At 37.3% G+C, this 19,976-nt stretch overlaps 1 protein-coding gene across 1 annotated transcript in view; it reads left to right on the forward strand.

The window, feature by feature from the left end:
• Positions 1–19,976, forward strand: part of ESR1 (estrogen receptor 1) — a 161,590-nt gene that overhangs the window by 39,711 nt on the left and 101,903 nt on the right. The window contains 1 exon segment of the mRNA XM_071806429.1: positions 11,853–12,357. Coding sequence (XP_071662530.1) covers positions 11,853–12,357 — 505 coding nt within the window.

Raw genomic sequence — 19,976 nt, forward strand, 5'->3', positions numbered from 1 at the left:
TGTCTTTTTTTTCCTTTTTTTTTTTTTTTTTTTGTTTTGTTTTCCTGTTGGCACCCAGTTAGTTCCTTTGATCTTCGCTGCCTTAAACAAGCTAATATCTGCCAAGAGAGTACAAATGTTACTGAATCACTAAGGTCCTATTTGTTCCACTCGACAGATGACAATGCATTTTCATCTTTCTAGAGAAGCATAGAAGTGACTTTGTAAGCTTTCACCAACAAGAAGCCTGTTTTTTTTTTCCTACCCTGCTTTTCCTTTTTTTTTTTTCCTTTTTTTTCCCTGTTCTGTGAGTGGGTTTTGTTTCATCTCCTTGAGACAGAGTGTACTGCAGATGATTGTGACAACATTTTCTGCTTGATACTGTTTAAACAACACTGAAATGGAATGATTTTGCTGTTGCTCATAATTGTTCTGGCAAGAACTGAAATCTTTAGCAGCTGTAACATATATTGATGCTTTAGTTACATGGTTAGTCTGTTAGTGTCTTTTCCAATTGTTGTCTTTGTACCTCTCTGATTTTTTGAACAATTGGTGTTAGTGCTAATTCTTTAGTGCTGTGTAGGTTTCTTGTATTTTCAGTTGTTGATTTGACAGCTTAATCAAAAGATGTGATACTTAGAGTTTAGAAAACAGACTTTAGTTTCAGTAAACCATGCAACATTATAATGGAAGCAGAGGAGACATTGTCAGGTCTATTTCAATTTTATGAAGAAATAGAGAAACGCTTTCTCTAAGGGTGCTGTTTTCAGTCAAAAGCATAAGCCTGGATATTTAAATTGAGGCTATTAAGTAAACATTCTTCGTTCTAAGTATACACTGTACTTAGCACAACAAGGTGCTCCTGAGAACAAATAACAGTCACTCTAGAAATGAGTGTTTCACATTGCTTTTTGGTTCAGATTCCACTGGCCATTCTTGTAGACTTTAGTCAGTTTTAAAATTGGGCTTCTCTGGAATAAGGAGCATATGTTATATCATAGAAACAGAACTCTGAAAAACTTGTAAGTTATTCTCAAAGAACGAGACATAACCTCTGTGGCTGTTAATTTTGGACTTCCCTGATGGTTGGAGATGTGTGCGTGAGGATCAGAGACTTAGGCCTCGATTAACTTAGCTCATCATGATCAGTTCTACCAAAGAGAGTGACTGATTCATATTATCACAGATGATATCACACAACCTGATTTAGAACTATAGATTTATTACAGTCCTTCTCAGTAATATAGTACCTGTTTGAAAAAATCAAATAAAAAAAATGTAAAAGAATCTGCAAATGTCTTTTAAGGATTCATTTCAAAATCTTCCTGGTCCTGCATGTCTTTACTATAACTGTTATGGAAGAAGCTGCTAATTAGCTTCAAAATGCATCTTACTGCTACTGAAATGGAATAATATCTTCTGAGGGAATCTCTTAGTGAGACTTCTCATCTAAAAGGGCTGAATTTTTGTTAGAATTAGAAATATTTTGTTAATTTGTTATTGGGAATTTTTAAAAGTACACCAGAACAGAAGTTACAGCTCCCAGTTACGAAGGCCTAATGATTTATTAACTCACAACATCTTTCTCTATATCTACAACACTTTTTCTATCTAGAATATTGAATTTGCTATTTCACTTGTGGTCTCCAGAGGATAACTGCAGCCAGTATCGTTCCTGCTGAACATGACCATTTTTACTTAACATTGGCTGCCTGACCATGCTTTTCTAGAAAATGTGCCAGATGGATGATCAGTGGCAGCAATAAGTCACTCAGATGTGGCTGTAGTTGTTGCTGAACTGGTGGTGGCAATAACAAACCAGTTCTTGACATCAAGGAGAGAATACAGAATACGGTATATCAATACTGATTATTTCAACAACTGATACCCTTTGTGGACTTTTCATTTTAGACTTGAGGTTTGTGAGAGTAAGCCCGGAAGTAAATTGACACACCTTCCTTGTGTGGCACTGACAACAGTCCAGTGGATAAAGAGAAGCTAAAGTACATAAGGGGACTTGATGTGCTGGCTGCAGGTTATTCACAGGTACATGTAGCCATGCTTGCAATAGCAGAGACGATTGATTGACAGTGATTAGTAGAATAACTAATGCAAATCCAGTTCTCTGAAGATGCCCAGGAAATGAGGGACTTCTGCTACTAGTAGCTGAGCCCAAATACTCCTGGTAGACAAGAATGGAATGTTGAAGCACCAAGACTTTTCCAAGCCATTTCAATGAAGACTAATCTTGGTCTCACAGTCGCGAGAAGTATAACTTCTTGAGGTGATAGGGTCAACCTTACCACAAGGATCTTTCAATTGGAGGAGCACCTTCTAGGAAGGAAATGTGAATGTGCAAAGTGTTAAAATGTAGTACATTTTAATACCCTTACTGGAGAGAAATAGAGTGAAGAAAACTAGGTCATACCATAAGATCGATTCTGCACGGTCCTCTGCTTTGGAGTTAGGCTCTACCTTCCAAGCACTTGTACACTTTGATCACTTCACTGTAGATGTCCCTGCATCACATGTATTCATAGAAAAACATTGGCAGAGGGAACAGGACCCATGGAATGACACCTCAGAATGAGTCTTTTTATGGAGGCAGTCACATCTATTAAAAGGGGTAGCTGGTTTTGTTTTGTGGAAGCCACAAAAGGTGGCTGACTACTTACTGCCTTGGTCTTGGTGGGTGTTCAAGGGGCAGCAAAGGTATTTTGGATAATGACTGGAGCAGTTTACAGAAATGCTGAGAAGGTACAGAGAGGCCAACAGATTTTTTTTATTCCCCTCCTAACTCATGTTATGATAGGGAACTGAGACTCTAATTTATTAATCAAACCAGTGAGTAGATTAATTGAGGGGAAGAGTGAATTTTCCCATGGAGCTTCCTTAATTCCTATCTAATTTAGGGAAAAATAGCAGACCAATTTAAAAAAGGCATGTCTTGATCAAAGAGCAGCAGAAGGGTTGAAACCATTAATTGGGATCTTGAAATCCAGTATCTCTGGAGAATGGAGAAATAGACCATTATTGAAGTAATGAAAATCTTCTGATTATTTTGTTTCAGATTTGTGTATTAAATACATAGAATAAATTGGAAGGGATGTCAAGATGACATCTAGTACAAACCACAGCTCAAATAAGGTATTTTTCGATCATGTTGCTCAGGGATCTCTCCCATTGAGCCTTGAACTCAAGGTTGAGTCTCATCGTCAAAGGACAGGGAGTTCCAATCATCTCTGTACAGCCTGTTCCAGTATTTGACCACTCTCATGGTAGAAATTTTAACTGAATATCTAATCAGAATATCCCATAGTCCAACTTCTGTTCTGTTGCCTCTTCAACTTTCTTTGGGCACCTCCAAGAAGAGTCTGGCCCTGTATTTTCTGTATTCTCTGATCACATGGTTGTAGAGAGCAATAAGGTCTCCCTGAGACTTTTTTTTGCTACAATTTGAGCATGCCCTGTTACCTGAGGCTGTGCTTAAATATCCTGACCAGTCTGGGGCCCCTGAACTTGCTTCTCGTACTTGGGAAAGCCAAAAGGAAGTAAGGGTAACAGGAAGTCTCACATTGATAGACCTAATTTGAGGCTTCTTCAAGTGTGAAAATTATAAAAAGGCCAGACATTTGTGTTTCTCTTTAGTTTTTAATCTCTTAGCAAAAGTGTCTTTTGAAAAAATAGAGCTGGACCTGTTTTAGGTACCAGTCACAGTGTAACCCAAAACTACAGCAAGAGTTATGAAAAAAAGTAGTTTTATACTGCAGCATTTGAGAGAAGAGAGCTGAGTTTACCTGAGGAGAATGTCATTATACATTTTTTTGCATGTCCATGGGTCCACTTGCACAAGAGCATTTGCATGCACATGTTTAAACCTGAAGTCTTAGAGGCTCTTTTTGTTCAGTACAGAGTCAAACATTTGGCAGGAAAATTAGTCTTGAGAAATACTACTGTAAATGTGGCTAATTATTTATGAAATATGGCTGATTAGAAAATGGAGGCAAACCTGCCAAATCAGTGGAAGACCCTGGGGGAAGGAGTGGGTACAAAGGCAGGGGAGAGAAAAATGTTTGCGTGTTCTATGTCTTCTGCCATTCTTCCATGTCAAAAGGTGATTTTTTTTTTTTTTTTTTTGGTGCTAATCCTGATATCTAGAAGGTGCTCTTTCCACACAGATTCCTGTATTACTAACATTCACATTGGTTTGTGTAGTTCAACAGAGGTACAACCTGTCTTTTAAATGATCTGAACAACTATGTTGTAGTGTGTGTTATACTAATGGTACTTCATCAGTTTAAAGATTTACTCTTCTATGGGGATGGTGTTACTAGAGTGTGTGCCAGTTAGCCTGAAATCACCCCAGGATACTTTAAGGTTAGACTAAATAAAGAATTTACAAATATGGAATACAGGTATCACAGTTACAAATTTATAATGGTATCTGAGAGGATTCTTCATGTTCTCTTCTAGTTAAGACACACATTTAACCCTTGCCTAAACTGTCAGTTCTTGTGCAAAGCTTGTGCTGTCAGGTTGGGGAAACAGGCTTACTTTTATAAGCAGTCTTATTTAGGCATTTCCTAAGAGTTTCATTCAGATACTCTCTCTTTAACCATACCATTCCCATATCTCTCCTCCAAGATATCCTACTCCTAGATTTAAGGAGGTTGTTTCAGCACTTGTTTTCTCAAACTATCCTCTGGCAACTGGAAGTAACTTGTACAACAGTTGTCTTACCTTGCTGGGCAATGCTAAAATTTTGTGCTCAGCTTTCACACCTTGAATCTCATAATAAAAACTCATCAGTTTTGTTAATATCCCTATATAAATGGGGAGTGTGGCTCATTTCTTACTATTTTTGGGAACTCAGACATGATAATATTTGATCATTTTGAAGATACCTCACCCTTAAGATAATCTCAATAAATACAAAGCTGTCTTTCTTCTGAAAACTTTCAAAGAAATTTTCTTGCTGGGCCATTTTCAAAATGCTAACTCATGGTGATCAATCACTCCATTGAATTTGTCTTTGATATAAACACAACAAATTAATATGGACATGGGATGCTAAGCTACGGTTTTGCACTTTGGAGCTCATTCTTGTGTGAAGCTAGATCCATGAGAACTGGTCTGTTAAGATGTTGTGTTTGTGATTAAGCACGGAATGTTGCTTAATTTGAAATGATAGTATCATTGCTTTTCTACCAGTGAACGTCTTTGTTCATAAGTGGTTAACATTTTGTATAGGAAAGCAGAGAAACATCTTTTTTTCTGCTGTTTTTCTGCCTCGGTGAAAGCATCTGCTAACTCTATGAAACATCAGTATTTGCTAATAACCTTTGAGTTTGTCCAGAGTACTCAGGTATTTTGGCCCATTTTATGTATGTAGTAAGTCATTTATTCTGTATGAGTTGGACACAATTATTTAGTCTTATCCTCTCCCATCTTAGAGATTGAAAGATTGAAAAATGCACAAGCTAGTTATATTACTGTATTTCTCCTACTCCTTCATGAAAGGGTACATTTCTACATGTTTTTTTCTAATGCCAAATTGAAAAAGCAGATGGTGCCCCATTTTGGTGTCAGGAAATTCAGTCTGTACATCTGGGGACTGAAATTTAGTATTTCAGCTGACACAATAATCTGCATTTAATCCCAGACTCTTACTCTGACCCAGAAGAGCAATGAAAGGGGAGAACTTTCTGTATCTATACTAGTCTGGATGGTAGTATGTCATTCACTCATTTGGAAAGCTTTGTGCCCAGTCTAGTCAGGACTAGGATCTGAGAGAGCAGGCTCAGTCAAGAGAGAGCTTTTAGAAATCTTAACGCTTAGAAATTTCCAATTTTTCAAGCGTTGAAATATTGGCCAAATGTGGATGGAGTTTCAGAAAGACAGTTTTGTGACACACAGTTTCAGCTCCTTGCCAGATTCAAAGTTCCTGCACCAACCCCCTAATCTGCTACTGCAAAAAGGGTTTATTGTTTCTAGAAATGTTTAAGGATGGAAAAGCAAAAATTTCTTTCCCGTTAGCACAGATACTTCCAAATTTTTCTCTCTGACCTCATAACTGAAATGCAAAATTTCCACCTGAAAGGGATAAAATCTGATAGTATCAGAAACAGCTGTAAATAAAATATTAAAATGTAAGGCATCAGAATACTTTCCCAAAAGCTATGCTGACATCTCAGCCTGATTTTTTCTCTTGATTATACAGATAATGTCAAAGTATGTCATAGATATTTTCACACAAAGTATAGGTAAAACTAAAGGTACATTTAAATATTGTAAATTAATAAACGTATGTGTGGACTAATAGTATTCCACAGTTCCCTGTTTGGAATAAGAACTATTTTAAACAAATGTTCTCAGATTTTCGACTTACATTCGACATGTGAAAGCAGAAACTACCCTTTCAACAGTAAACCCAACCTAAAACATAAATTTGGAATTAAGAATCTTGGGTCCAGCCTTTTGGTGCCATGGCTGGTTTTGGCAAGTTATTTGGGGGTGGGGGAAACAAACAAACAAACAAGAATACATCTTCATATCAACTTATAAAACTTTAAATGCTAGAAACTCTCAATAACAGGGTGAAGCACTTATATCTACTAAGAGCCTGAGGAATTTTTAAGCATGTCTCTTGCTTTGCCTAGTGGTATCAAGGGCTTTAAGATTTTTTTTTTCTCTCTTTTCAGAGAAGATTTATAAAGCAGTGGGGTAGATGGTGCTGTTCTCCAGCTGTCTATCTTGAGGAGTTTCCTCACTGGACTAAACACAACATAATTTCTCTGTAATGTTACAGTGGAATCTTGGAAAAACATAATGTTCCTCCTGTTATGTGCAATAGATTCTTCTTTAATTGCAGCAGCTAAAAAAAGTCTCTATCTTTATAGCTGTGGAACCAAAGCGATGAAGTTTATGGTCTCTCGCTGTCAGCAGGTTTATGGAAAATTTATAGTATATGTTCTAAGTTTACCATTTTTGTTGGAATACTTACTAAAACTAGTGCTGAAAAAAGTTCATTGTAGGATTAGGAGTTTTTCTATCTTTAAAGATTCCTATAATTTGAATAGCCTTGTGTGGTGTGTTTACTTTCATCTCCTTTTCCCTCAATCTGCTATTTTATCTTGTCCAGAACCAAGAATCTGTCCAGTTGTTTCTTCCTTCAATTTTTTTCTATAAACTGATTTTTTTTCCTTTTTTAACCATTCCAAGCTAGCTTTCAAGACTTTTAGTTAACAGAAAATTCCTGTGGCACTGGAAACCCCAAAACTTTCTTTTAGTTAGTTAGATAAATTAGAGTAATATTTTCTATAATTTCGTTATCTATTCTTTTCCTTTTTTTATGTTTCTGAGTCCATTTTGCCGGTACCCCATTATCTGCAATCAATGGAAGGAGGCTACTACTCCTTTTTTTTAGAGGTGTTTTCCAGTTTTGTAGTGAAAATATATTCATGTTGTCTGTTATGCTAAGAATCCTGAATTTGATTCAGTAACCTTCTGTTTCTAGCTGTTAGTGGTTTTGGACTGATAGTTCAACTGAGCTGAAGTGCACTATGCATGGATCTGGTAGTTTAATCTGATCACTCTAGCTGTTTTTCACCCCCCCAAAAAAGGAAAAGGACAGAAATGTAGAAATTAAATGTAGAAATTAGAAACACACTGTTCATCAATGGATTGAAACAAGCAGAATTTGCTTTTAGAAACATATCTAAATGTACTTCAGCTGCAAATAATGTTAATTAAACCACACAGCAACAGAAATGTGATTTACTTTTAATGTTACCACATTCAGTATTTTACTAGTGTAATTTAGAGTAAATTCCTTACTCTGGAAAATCTGAGTTGGACACTGGAACGATGGCATATCTACAAAATGAAAATAGAAAGGTTGCAATTTTAAAAAGGGGAACATGGGATTTAATCAGTCACTTCCATTAATTTAATCTATTAGTTTCTCATTTCAATGAGAAGCGTAGTGTCTAAACGTTCAGTGTTTCAGAAACTTGTCCCTGACTCAGTGTCCCTAAAAATCGCTGTGTATGAAGAAGCAATTTCTGCTTTGACCTTCCTTGTCAACATGTCTGAAGTAATCTTCAGTCATAGTGGACTGTCCTCTCCCGTTTCTTCAGTATTAATAGCCATTCTTCTTTTCCTTCCTGTTTCTTCCCTATTTTAGCATATGGATAGATATCATGCATCCATAAATCTAGATGGATCAAAACCAGTGTTGTTATTTATATATTCTCCAACTTCAGAAATACAGTCAATAAACAATCTATACCTGATATAAATTTAGCAGATCTTCAGACTTTGTAGAACCAGTTTCCCTCTATTTTTATGGATGTCTGAGGAAGGCTGGGATAGATTACTTCCTCCTGTAGTATGTGTTTGGTAACTCCAAAACAATATTAGGCTTTTAAGATGAGAGAAATATGTAGGTCAGCTTGGTTGCAGTTGAATCCACATTAGTGGAGAATTACCATATCTGAAAATGTAGATTTCCCATTTTCTAAGTATTTTTGAACACCTCTTAGTTCGCTTTTGGCACTGGAAATGAACATGCTGGAGCCAAATCACGTTTTTATTTACTGTCTGTCATTACTACGTGTGATTTTCTTAAAAATACATGGTTGTCCTGGTTTTGGTGCAGGCCCTTTTGTATGAGACCTGCATATTTTTAAAGGCATACATGAAGTGGTATTTAGCGAAACCAAGTTTTTGCATAGACTTCATGTCCACTGGTAAAAAGTAGCAAATATTATTGCTATATCCACATATTTTCATATTGTGCTCATAACATGTAAAACCTGACATCTAATAGATCAGAGTAATTAAGCTGGGTGGTGGACTAAGTTCTGGCCTTTAAGCACAAAGACCAGCTTTTAGAAACTTAGGTATTGTTCCTCTGCGGGGTGAACTCACAAGCAGAGGCACCTAACGCCATCTCCAAAGCCGAGTGAATCTGCAGTATGTGTTACTTTGGAGCAAGCAGGATAGTCAAGACAAGAAAAATAACTCCCTCTGATAATCTGGTGCATTTCACAGCTTTTTTTTGGGTAACTAAAAATCCCACATATAGTATACAGAATCAAAGATTGATTTTATGCAGTATACACAAATAAAAAATTCACTTTCTTCCTGGGATTGAGATTGACTAACTGCCCCACCCCAGCCTCACCATTGCTCTCTTCTTCCCCTTCTGCAGAAAGAGTGAGCCAAACATTACGGGATACTCTCACAGGGATCACCAGCCAAACCCTAAGACCTTGTTGGTGGCACTCACATTATTTCTTCTGAAATGTGTACCAGGCTGTGTGCTGCAGGGATAATGGCACCTATCTATTGCTGAGCCCACATAGGGTGCAGGACTGTGACTTTCCACTCAGGCTTGTGAAAAGCTGCTCATAGTGTCCCTAGTGTGAATGGTATGGAGCAGAAGTGATAGTGCTTTTACTTAACCCGACTGTGTGTTTTAATGCCGTTTGCATATGGTGGAAATTTAAAATATTTGTCTCCCTGAAAACATAATACCTTCCCAAAATAATTAATGAGGTTTTTAAAAACTGCGAGTAAGGAGCACTGAGGCTGTACAGGATGAACTGAGAAGTCGACTCTCTGTGTGCACACTTACATCTTCTGTCTTCTTGCATAGCTATTATACTGGAGCATTTTACAACATGTCAGTGTAGTAATTTAAAATAGTGTACACATTGGATAATTCTTTAAATGAAAGTTTAAAGTCCATTTTGTAGGACAGTATAGACGCGAGTACGTCTTACGACAGGCAGGTTCACATTGATTCTCGGATTATGCAGTTTAATACGAGATAATGTTTTTCCTGTGTATTACCGAAGCACGAAATGAAATCCATGAGAGCGACTGACCTTAAACTCATAACTGCCACTCATTTCAGTCTGTATAGCCCTGCAGACTGGCTGCTGAGAGCTGTGCTTGCTCGCTGGTTTGTGAGGCTCTGCAGATGCACGTTTGCCCACTCTATGCAAACATGCACACACACTCTTTTTTTTCTCTCACACTGTCGGGCATATTTTCGTAATAACTCTTAGAAGACTTTCTGAACTGCTTGGTATGATTGTCTCATTATTATTTTTTTTTTAACTGGGAACATGTTTAGTCCAGTGTTGTTTAAACAAGCTTATCTCTCTGATCAAAGTCTACAATCTGAAATTTGAACAGGGTAGAGAGGGTGGCTGGGTGGGTGAGGGAATCTATCAAGTTCATTATTTTTGTGTGTGCTGCTGTCTTAGCTGTGTGCCTGCAGAAGTACAAATGTATATTGTTTTAGAAAAATCTTGCAAATATAAGTAACTTTGGCTGATTTAGTAGAAGTTCTGAAAACATAGTATTATTACTAAAATGAACCCGTTTTAAGTAAACTTCTTGAAGCTATTAGTGACCTTCAAAATCAATTTTTCACTTTCTTGGGTTTTTTGAAGGTTGAGCCGAGTAACGGTAGAGTTGTTTTAGTATAGTGTAGACTTCACTGCTATTCAAAGCTTACTGACCGGAGCACATCTATTAATGCATTTAGGGTTGGCGTTAACCTATTTCACTGACAAACACAGACCACAGCAATAAAGCTAGAGAGCTTGAAACAGTTTCTGGAGGCTTTCATTTAGCTGTTCAGGAGAACTGGTTTGTGCAAAGTTAAAATTATATGGAATGAGATTGCAAGATAAAGCATGCATGCCACACCTTTTCATTATGTTCTCTCTTTTTTTTTTTTCTTCCTAAATATAACTGTGAGAGGCATTTCACTTTATTTTAAATCTGATCCCATTTGATTATTTTAGATTACTTGGTTTTCCAATCTGATTTGAAAATTCAGGTTTGTTGACCTTTTGTTCATAAGACTAGGAAAAGGAAAGTCCTGTATTCAATTCATGTGTCATGCAATCAAATCTTTTTTTTTTTTTCTAACTTTTAGGATCTTCCTGTGGCAAAGTCTGAATTATGTTTTTTTTTTTTCATCATTTTACAACCTAAAAAGAAGCAGACAGAAATTTCTATGCTTATCTATAGTTTTTCCTTCATTTTTAATGTTACTTTTACACTCTAGTAACTTCAACTTGCTATTACTGATGAAAGTATATTATAAACCTTTTCTTCTACATAGATATCAGACACCCTTTAATTTTGGTTTTATTGACCGAGTCTGGTTACACACACATGCACATACACACACAGATGCACATGCTTACACACACAGAGAGATGTACACCCTTGCGCGCACAGACGCACACACACACATTCTGCTTTGCCCTATCTCAGTTACAGCATAGTCCTACCCAGGGTCATTACAATGTACACATTACATATTTCAAGCAAACATGAAAATGAATCAAACAGGAGGAGAGATAAGCACAGATAGATTGGAGCCTGCTGAGGAAATAAAAGGCAGTAATCTGCCTGACCACTGGACTATTCTTCCTGCTTGGATTTAAGTGTCCTTTCCCGTTAGTCGCTGCGGAGCGCTGCCTACCCTGAAGTGAAAAAATTAAGCAACTAGTAAGAATGAAATAACATTCACTGGGACAATTATTTGGTATAACTCCAAAACTAATTGTTTCTGAAGTGATGTTTAAACCAACGTCGGCACAAGGCAAGAGTTCCTGGCTCACAGCCAGCACCTTATAATGCATATTAGCACAGATGAGGAGTTCCTAAAAGTTAGAGAGAAGGAGAGGGAGGGAGGGAGGGAGAGAGAGAGAATGTGCGTTTTCAGTGCTCACTCTGCGTTTGTTTGTATCCTCCTCCTTGCCGAGGTTAGAAGAATACCTGTGTAGTGCTGCTTTATTATGATTTCTGCTGAGCCTCAGAATAGGTTCTGGTATTTTTTTTAGGTGGACTGCCAGCTGCCGATCTTGCTGTTGACAGTAAAAGCAGATATGTCCGTTGCTCACTGCCACTAGCACTGACCATGACCCTTCACACCAAAACCTCTGGAGTTACCCTGCTGCACCAGATTCAAGGCACTGAACTGGAGACACTGGGCAGACCTCAGCTGAAGATTCCCCTGGAAAGATCGCTCAGCGACATGTACGTGGAGAGCAACAAGACAGGAGTTTTTAACTACCCAGAAGGGGCCACTTATGATTTTGGTACTACGGCTCCAGTGTACAGCTCTACTACTCTCAGTTATGCCCCCACTTCTGAATCTTTTGGGTCCAGCAGTCTGGCAGGATTTCACTCTCTGAACAATGTCCCACCAAGCCCGGTGGTGTTCTTGCAAACGGCGCCCCAGCTCTCACCCTTCATCCATCATCACAGCCAACAGGTACCCTACTACCTTGAAAACGAACAGGGCAGTTTTGGGATGAGGGAAGCTGCTCCTCCAGCCTTCTACAGGTAAATGCTACGCATATTTTTTCTTTCTTCTTTAAGCTGACAAACTGAGAAAATTAGAATGTGAAAATCTGTATGCCCTAACATTTTCTTTTTGTGTAAAGGTCCATGTGATTTAATTGAATCATCCACTATATCTAGACCATAAAAATACCATAGAATAAAACAAGACTGTAATTCACAGCTTGCTGTAAGCTGTAAATTTTGAAAATTGTACATAAATCAGAAACAAGTGGGATAATGAGTATAAATGTTTCCTGGAAGACATGAAATTGTAACTGAATAAAGAATGGCAAACTACCTCCCTGTTGCAATATATTAGAATCACTGTCTGAAGTATACTGAAAAGACTTCCACCATTACACATTTCTGTGTGTGAGTGGTTGTTTGTTCAGCTCTTAGCTGGTAGTAGAGTATTTTTCTCCTCTGGCTTCCTTTACAATGTGAGAAGTAGCTTATGTAGGAAGTAGTTCAGAAGCACAATATCCTTCCTAATCAAACTGTTAGAGCTGACTCAGTGACAGTATTTCAGTCAGTGACCACCTTCATGAGTTCTCTTAAGAGCTGTGTACATATTAAATGGCATTTTTCATTGGTAATATATGCTAACCACAAATGTGGTATGCTCCATTTCAAAATATAGAATTTTGGTCTTGTGGTTTTTTGTTTGTTTGTTTGTTTTTTGTTTGTTTGTTTGTTTTGTTTTTATTCCTCAATAGAAGCTTTTGTTGTTGTCTGAAATAGAGGGGTAAAATTGTCTTTGAAGGGGGGGGAATAATTTTCCTTGATTTAAATTGTCAGTTGTGAAAACATTTACATAATTTCTGAAGTAAATGGTAGAAATAGTGATAGAACTGTTGCTTCCAAGAAAATGTAGTCATACACACCAATACCCACACTGTTAATGTTTGTGCAGTGTTAATAGCATAGTTTTGCGTCAGCTTATTATACAGGGCTTCAGTGGAGCAAAGTGAACAGTTAGATGTATTTGTTTTTCCTAAATTCTGTCTGTATCTCTTTGTTTGGGAGATACAGGTGAATTTTCTAGAAATTAAATGACTCTGAAAAAATAAATGCAAGTTATTCTTTCCTTGTCAAGGACCAAACTCTGCTAGACTCATTTGCACAATATAACATGTTTCTGGGATCAACACTGTATGTTCTTAAAGATGGTCTAACCCAGTGTGAGTAAGAATCTGGTAGCAGAATGTAGTGTAAAAAAACAGATTAAGTTATTATGCTTTTCACAAATGATTAATTGGTTTTGAGGACAAGATGGACTGAAGACTGGTGAAATGACAGGTAGCGATTATGTCAGACTGTTCAGTACAGTGTTCTGTTAAATGAATTGGTTCAAACAAAATGCTTTTTACTGCAACCAAACACAATACCTCTACGAAGAGTGGCTACATGTCAGAGTATAAAGATCTTGCGTGATTACCAGTGACTTGAAACTGCACTTTGTACTAGATTAAAGGTGGTTTATTTTATATTAACATCCAGTGCAAACCTATGGCAAAAAGTGTGTAAGTGGCCTTAGATATGTAAACAGTGGAGTAGCGAGTTTGTGAAATTGAAAATGTACTATAGTCGGGGTATTTTACTTCAGGAGCAATGAAAAGCAAGAATCACCTGGAAATAGAAGTTGAACTGCGGAAATAATGTCAGTTTCTTTTTAAACAGTGATTGGAGGTGGGACACTTCAGAATAAAATTAATGTACCTTTTTAGTTTAACTACTGGAGCAAGTATGGAAGGCCAGTGCTGGATTCTCCATTTCCTGATATTTCTGATCAAGGATGAGTGTCTGCCTTGGAGATGTGTTTTATTGATATGTAATTGATGGGGCTTAATGCTACTGTAATTAAGTGAAATTCTGATCTTGGATATGCAGGTGGTTTATCTGCATACAGTGTTATACAAATGATTAAATGGCCCCTTCCAGCTGTAATTCTGTAAAATATATCTTATATGGTAATAAGAAATGTTTATCAACATGCTTGCTATGATTATCTTTTGTTAACATGCATAATACTGTTGGAACTAAATTGATAAAGTAATTGCTTTTTTTCTTTTGATTTTTGCAAGATTGTATTTACAATGTTTTCCTCCACACAACATTAAATATTAGGTCTTTATTATTGTGTTTTGGAACAAATCCAATTGCCAATAGTCTGTGAAAATAATTTGAATAGGTGTTCAGTGCCTGGGAAATAATTAAATATCTAATCATGGGGTTTAAGAATAAGATCTTTAAAAATATTGTAATGCATGATTTTCCAATTTGCTTTATTCATTTGGCTAATGTCACTGGTTTCAACTGGATTATGGGAGGAAAGAGGGCATGGGACAGTGTAGTCTGGCTATAAATTGATGTTGGAGATTAGATGTCCAGCTACCAAAATGGTGTGTTTCTGGAACAACCTACCAATAGGAGTGGTGAAGGCAAAAATTCTTAAACCAAAAGCCCTAACAAAATTTAAAATGAATCATGATCAGTTTATGATATGGCTGCCTGGTTCTAGAATAAGTAATGTTACCTAAAACCCAGGACTCCTCTGCAATTCTTATTTACCTTTGTGTGTAGAAGAATTGTGCTGTTTTGCTTGTAAGATGGAAATATTTGTATTACATCATCCTATTATATTATGGATTGGAGATGCAAATAATGCATTCTGTTATACAAGCAGCTAGGATAATAAATAATCATAGGATGGAGCCGAAATTACATTCTCTGAATACTTGAATAAAATGTTAAAAACCTTCAGTAACAAAGCTCAAAACTTATTGTATATGATAGGGAAAGCGTCTAATGTCATTTGGCTTTGTTAATAAGTATTAAAAATCATGCTGACTATAGCCACATGTGTATTAATTCTGAAGTTATATTTTATTTCTTTCAAATTGTGTTTGCTTTTCCAAAAGACTTTGTCTCTTACTTCAGAATAATGACAGACTTCTATATCTAGCTGAAGACCATAAAAATACACAGAAAAAAGAACAATTTTGTAAAGTATACAAAAAACATACCAATCTTCTTCTTTCTGGAGTTCCTACATCATGGGACATCAGAATTTGAGAAAAGAGAAGGAACTTAATTAGTTCAAATTGTGTTGTCTCTAAATAGGCTCCTTTCATGTCTGACCTTGCGGCTGTTTTTATAGGGAGCCAAACTAAAATACCTTTCCCTTATCTTACAGTGTCACTATCTTCCAGCAAGAGGGAGAAGGCATAGCGCTAGTTATGTTTTTAATTCTCTGTGAATGTAACATGTACTTTTTCTCAATCACTTTTATGTCTGTTTTTTTTTTTCTTTTTCCTTGTTTGTTTTTTTAATTAAATACTGACTAGTAGTTTATTATTACAGGAAATCCTGTATTCATGGATATTAGGGTAAACAAAATATTTCTTTTGTTCTTAACTATTACATTTGGGTTCTGGCCATTTCCATTTATTTCCCTGTGCTATTTGGCAAGGTTTTTTTTCATTCATGGAAAAACCAAGACACCTTTCAGTAGATGATTTACCTCGTCAAATTCCTATAAGCAACAGCAAAGATTAATCCTTTTTGTTCTGGCAGTGTGTGAGATTCCAGTGTCATCCCACTGAGTCTACACTTCTCAGATCTGAAGTAAAATCATGCCTGTATTTCGGGCTCACCGTAGCCTGTGCTTAGAGCTGGTTCCAAATTTGGCCAAAACCCATGTAAAAATGGACTGTGACTCCCAACTACCTGACGATGGGGTTGTCTGTCAGTCTGTAGTGGGTGATAGAGGCAGAGTAAATCAGTGCACAAACAGAAATATCGGTCAAAAAATCATCCACTGCTCCCTCACTTTTAGTAGCTAGTTTATGAGTATCTTCTAGTGTCTCAGGCTCTGGGTTTAGGTTAATATAATAAAGTATTTATTTAGCTTTAGTCTCAATTATCATACTGAAATTGACAATGAAACATTTTAAACTTGCTGTTCCAGATCACAGCTTTAATATTTAGTGCTTGCTTAAATTGAGAAAGATCAAAATGTAGATTGATCCTCCTTCCTCTGTAATTCATAAATGCTTCAGTCTGAAAAACAGTTACTTAACCTAATATGGGGGGTGGGGGTTGCCTGATTCATTATGACTGTTTCTAGCTGTTCATTTTTGGTTCTAAACAATGAGGATTTTTCCAAATTTTGAAATAAAAAGAATGTTGGAATGAATGCAAAATTCAAAGATTTTTTTTTTTTTTAAGGTACTATAAGGTATTCCATAACATGAAGAAGTACTATATACTGTAGTGCATTTTGTTGTTTATTTTTCTTTAAAACATCAATCTGTTCTGAGGTCCTCTCTTAAACAGTTCGAGTGCTCAGGCAGCTTCTTCAACACCAGGAGTGTTCCTGTTTTCAGAGGTTCTGCTGGTATCTCTGACAACTACACAGAAATAGATGACTGTAATGAAAGAGACAAGAAAACATGGAGTTATCCTAGTTCATGGAAATATTCTAAAGATAACCCTGTTGAATGTTCTGAGATACTTGCACATTACAATTATGAGGGACTTGTATAAACCAGCTTTGCTGTTTCTGCAGCTCTTAGAGAAAGTGCTGATGTGGCTCCTGCTGCAAGTGTGCTTGCACCATGAAGTCATCAGCCCATATTGCTGAGGAGCACATGTGTTTTGTGCCTCTGTTTGCCCCTGAATAAGGCCAGGCAGTAGTGGAAAGGGGTAAAGGAGCTGTTGTGCATCTTCATTATGTACTTTCTGGCAAAGCAGGGAGATGGATCTCACTTGATCTCTCTGAGCTTCCTTTTCAAAGTTTTTTGTTATTGAAGAAAAGTTCATTCCCTTTTTAACAGATTTATTTTTTACATAAACCACAGGCCCAGGAAGTGCTCCATACACCAAATCCTTTCCATGTGGATTTAAAACTTGTGGATAAAAACAAGTGGATGGGGTTCATCTGGTTAAATGTGGACACCTCAGTCTTTGTTCAGTTTTCTGCTCCTTAGGCATCTGGTGCCATTTGAGAGGCTGCCAGGTCGGATAGGTCTGGCAGATATGAAACAGGACCTACTGTGTAGCTCTGCCTTTTTGGAGTAGGAGGTAGGTGCTCATGAGCTTCATCACCTAGAACACTTCAAATGGCATGTGGCATGGACAACAGCATCAAACCTTCAAATGGATTCCTTTCTTAGTCTGTAGAGACACAGAAGCATTGTGAACACACACGTAGTTTCTGAGGTACTTGATGAAAAAAGACCATGTGCATTAGGCTCTAAAAGTGCAAGTTTATCTTTCTATGCTATAAAAGATGGCTAAAGGGACTCATTCTAGTACAGATATCTACTGGATGAAGATGGATGCCTGTTGATGTCCAAAGTTACATGAAATTAATTCCATCTGTACGTCTCCTGTTTCTAAGGTGTCAAAGCGGTCACCATCTGCAATCTCCTTCCAGATAGGCACTGCAATATGTTGAGAGGAAGATGAGGAATCGACTGTGTGTCATTGGCCTTGATCAGTCTTGCCCTGAGGCTAATGAAACAACAGACACTGCTGGCCGTATCTGCTCTGATAGGGAAAGCATTAGTTGCTGGCACTAGTTCCTTCAGCAAATGCGAAGTGAACAACCAGTGCCAGCATTTTTTATTTAACCAACAAAAAAGGCTGACCAGAGTTAAGGCACAACTCCAAACAAACACTGAGAAGAGTCCTGCAACTGAAGTGTGTCTGCTTCTAACAAACTGAGATTTTGGTAATTTTGATAAGTTGATAATGTTGTTAGTGAAACACTAAAAGTAATCATGAGCTCCCTGATCTGTCTGCAGGGAGTTTTCTCTTATGTATTTGGGCATCAGAACTGAGATTAGAGTGGAGATATAGAGTCCTTCAACACTCTCATTTAAAGTGTTGCTTTCATTGCATTTTTTATGGAGGTTGTTTGTAAAATTTACTGTACAGAGAGAAGTCACATCTGAAGTTGCACACTGTCCCTATGTATTTGGGTGGCCTTTCCTGTGAACTACAAGAGGTCATAATTTAGCATAGCTCATGAGGAACCCTGATCAATGTGACACTGGACAAGGCAAGGCATTTCTGCTTTTCTGCCAAGCCCAGATTCCAGTTGCTGGGAGCATTCTTACATCATCCGAATCAAAATATTTCTTCTGCTGCTGCAAGACTATGTACATGTGAGATACTGTTTGCCAGGTTTAATCTGTCACATACTTACAGTGATACTAGTTACAGTCAAGACAATAAAAAATCTGAGAGATAATATTCTTCCTTGACAAGATATTGATAACAATACTGAATTCAGGAATCATCTGGGTGTTTTATTTTAACCTTTTACTAGAAAAAGGAAATATGGTTCTCAGAAAACACAAAGCTTAAATATGACTATCCTAAACATAAATCCTATTTGATAGATGTACGTAACAATTGCAGTGGTCTTGCAACCATTCCAATGACTTAACTAATGACACAACAGGCAGCATCTATATAAATAAGATACCTCCTTTTCCCTCACTGCATGGAGACCATGAGTAAAAGTAAAAAAGAACAGTAAAAGTTGAAAGTCAGAGAGGTAACTCAGACAACTTCTTAAGCAAGCAGTTGGCAACTACCCGTGAACAGCCATGAGTGGAACTACTTCCCATCCCGTGGGTGGAATTTCAGCCTGCAATGACTGTTCATGCCTGCAGTCCATCTTGAATCAGACAACATGGGTGGAATACATCGTGTTCTGTTTCTACAGGCTGCAGTCTCACAGGACTGCCAGCTGTCAAAATCTGCCTCCCCAGGACCCAGGGAGCAGCATCTGTGTGGAGCAGCTGCTGAATGCTATGGGGGAGAGCCTTCTTCTCACTTTGACGATGACACACCAGTGAGCATTTAGGCAGCACTGGGCTGCATTTAATGCGCATGCATTTCACTTCCCATTCATAAGCTGTGCAAGTAAGTAGTGTATTTTTCTGTCTCGATCACCTTATCCAAATAAGGAGACTGCTTTTAACTGATTTTCTAGGGAGAAGCTGTATTTCTTCTTTGAAGTATTTTTTTAGTCTTTCATCAATCTACAGTTCAAATGTCCAATTTGATTGCTACTTCCAGTCTTCCCTCCCTCTTATTTTATTACTCACTATCATGCAGGAACACTGCTTTGATCACTGCAGAACACTTCAATACTGATTTGTTTTGCTAAGACATGACTATGGGAAACTTTCTAGGATGCTACAAAGGGGGCACCAAAGCTAGGAAGAAAAGGGAAGGAAAATTTACTGCAACATGGGAAAACCCTTAGCTCGTGCTAAATAAAAACAGTTAGGAAGATGCTGTGCAGAAAGCAACAGCTGAAGAAGAAGATGCAGCATAAAACTTGGGCCCCAAATCTTAAATCACAACACTGGGAAACTCGTAATATACTTTCCAGATAGGCTGCATTGTGGTCTTTACAAATAGCCCTGTTAAAATTGCAATAGATAATTCCTACTGATTCATTTCTATTTCCCCCTTTTTTTACCCACTTAAATGTAATTCAGGTTTGTGAGACAAGATCTATTAATCCATAAATCCATGAAAAATATTCCAGTTTTTGAAATTTTTTTTTTTCCTTTCCAGCTTATCTGTACACAGAT

Source organism: Patagioenas fasciata, chromosome 3 (genome assembly GCF_037038585.1).
Source record: "Patagioenas fasciata isolate bPatFas1 chromosome 3, bPatFas1.hap1, whole genome shotgun sequence".
Taxonomy (NCBI): Eukaryota; Metazoa; Chordata; class Aves; order Columbiformes; family Columbidae; genus Patagioenas; species Patagioenas fasciata.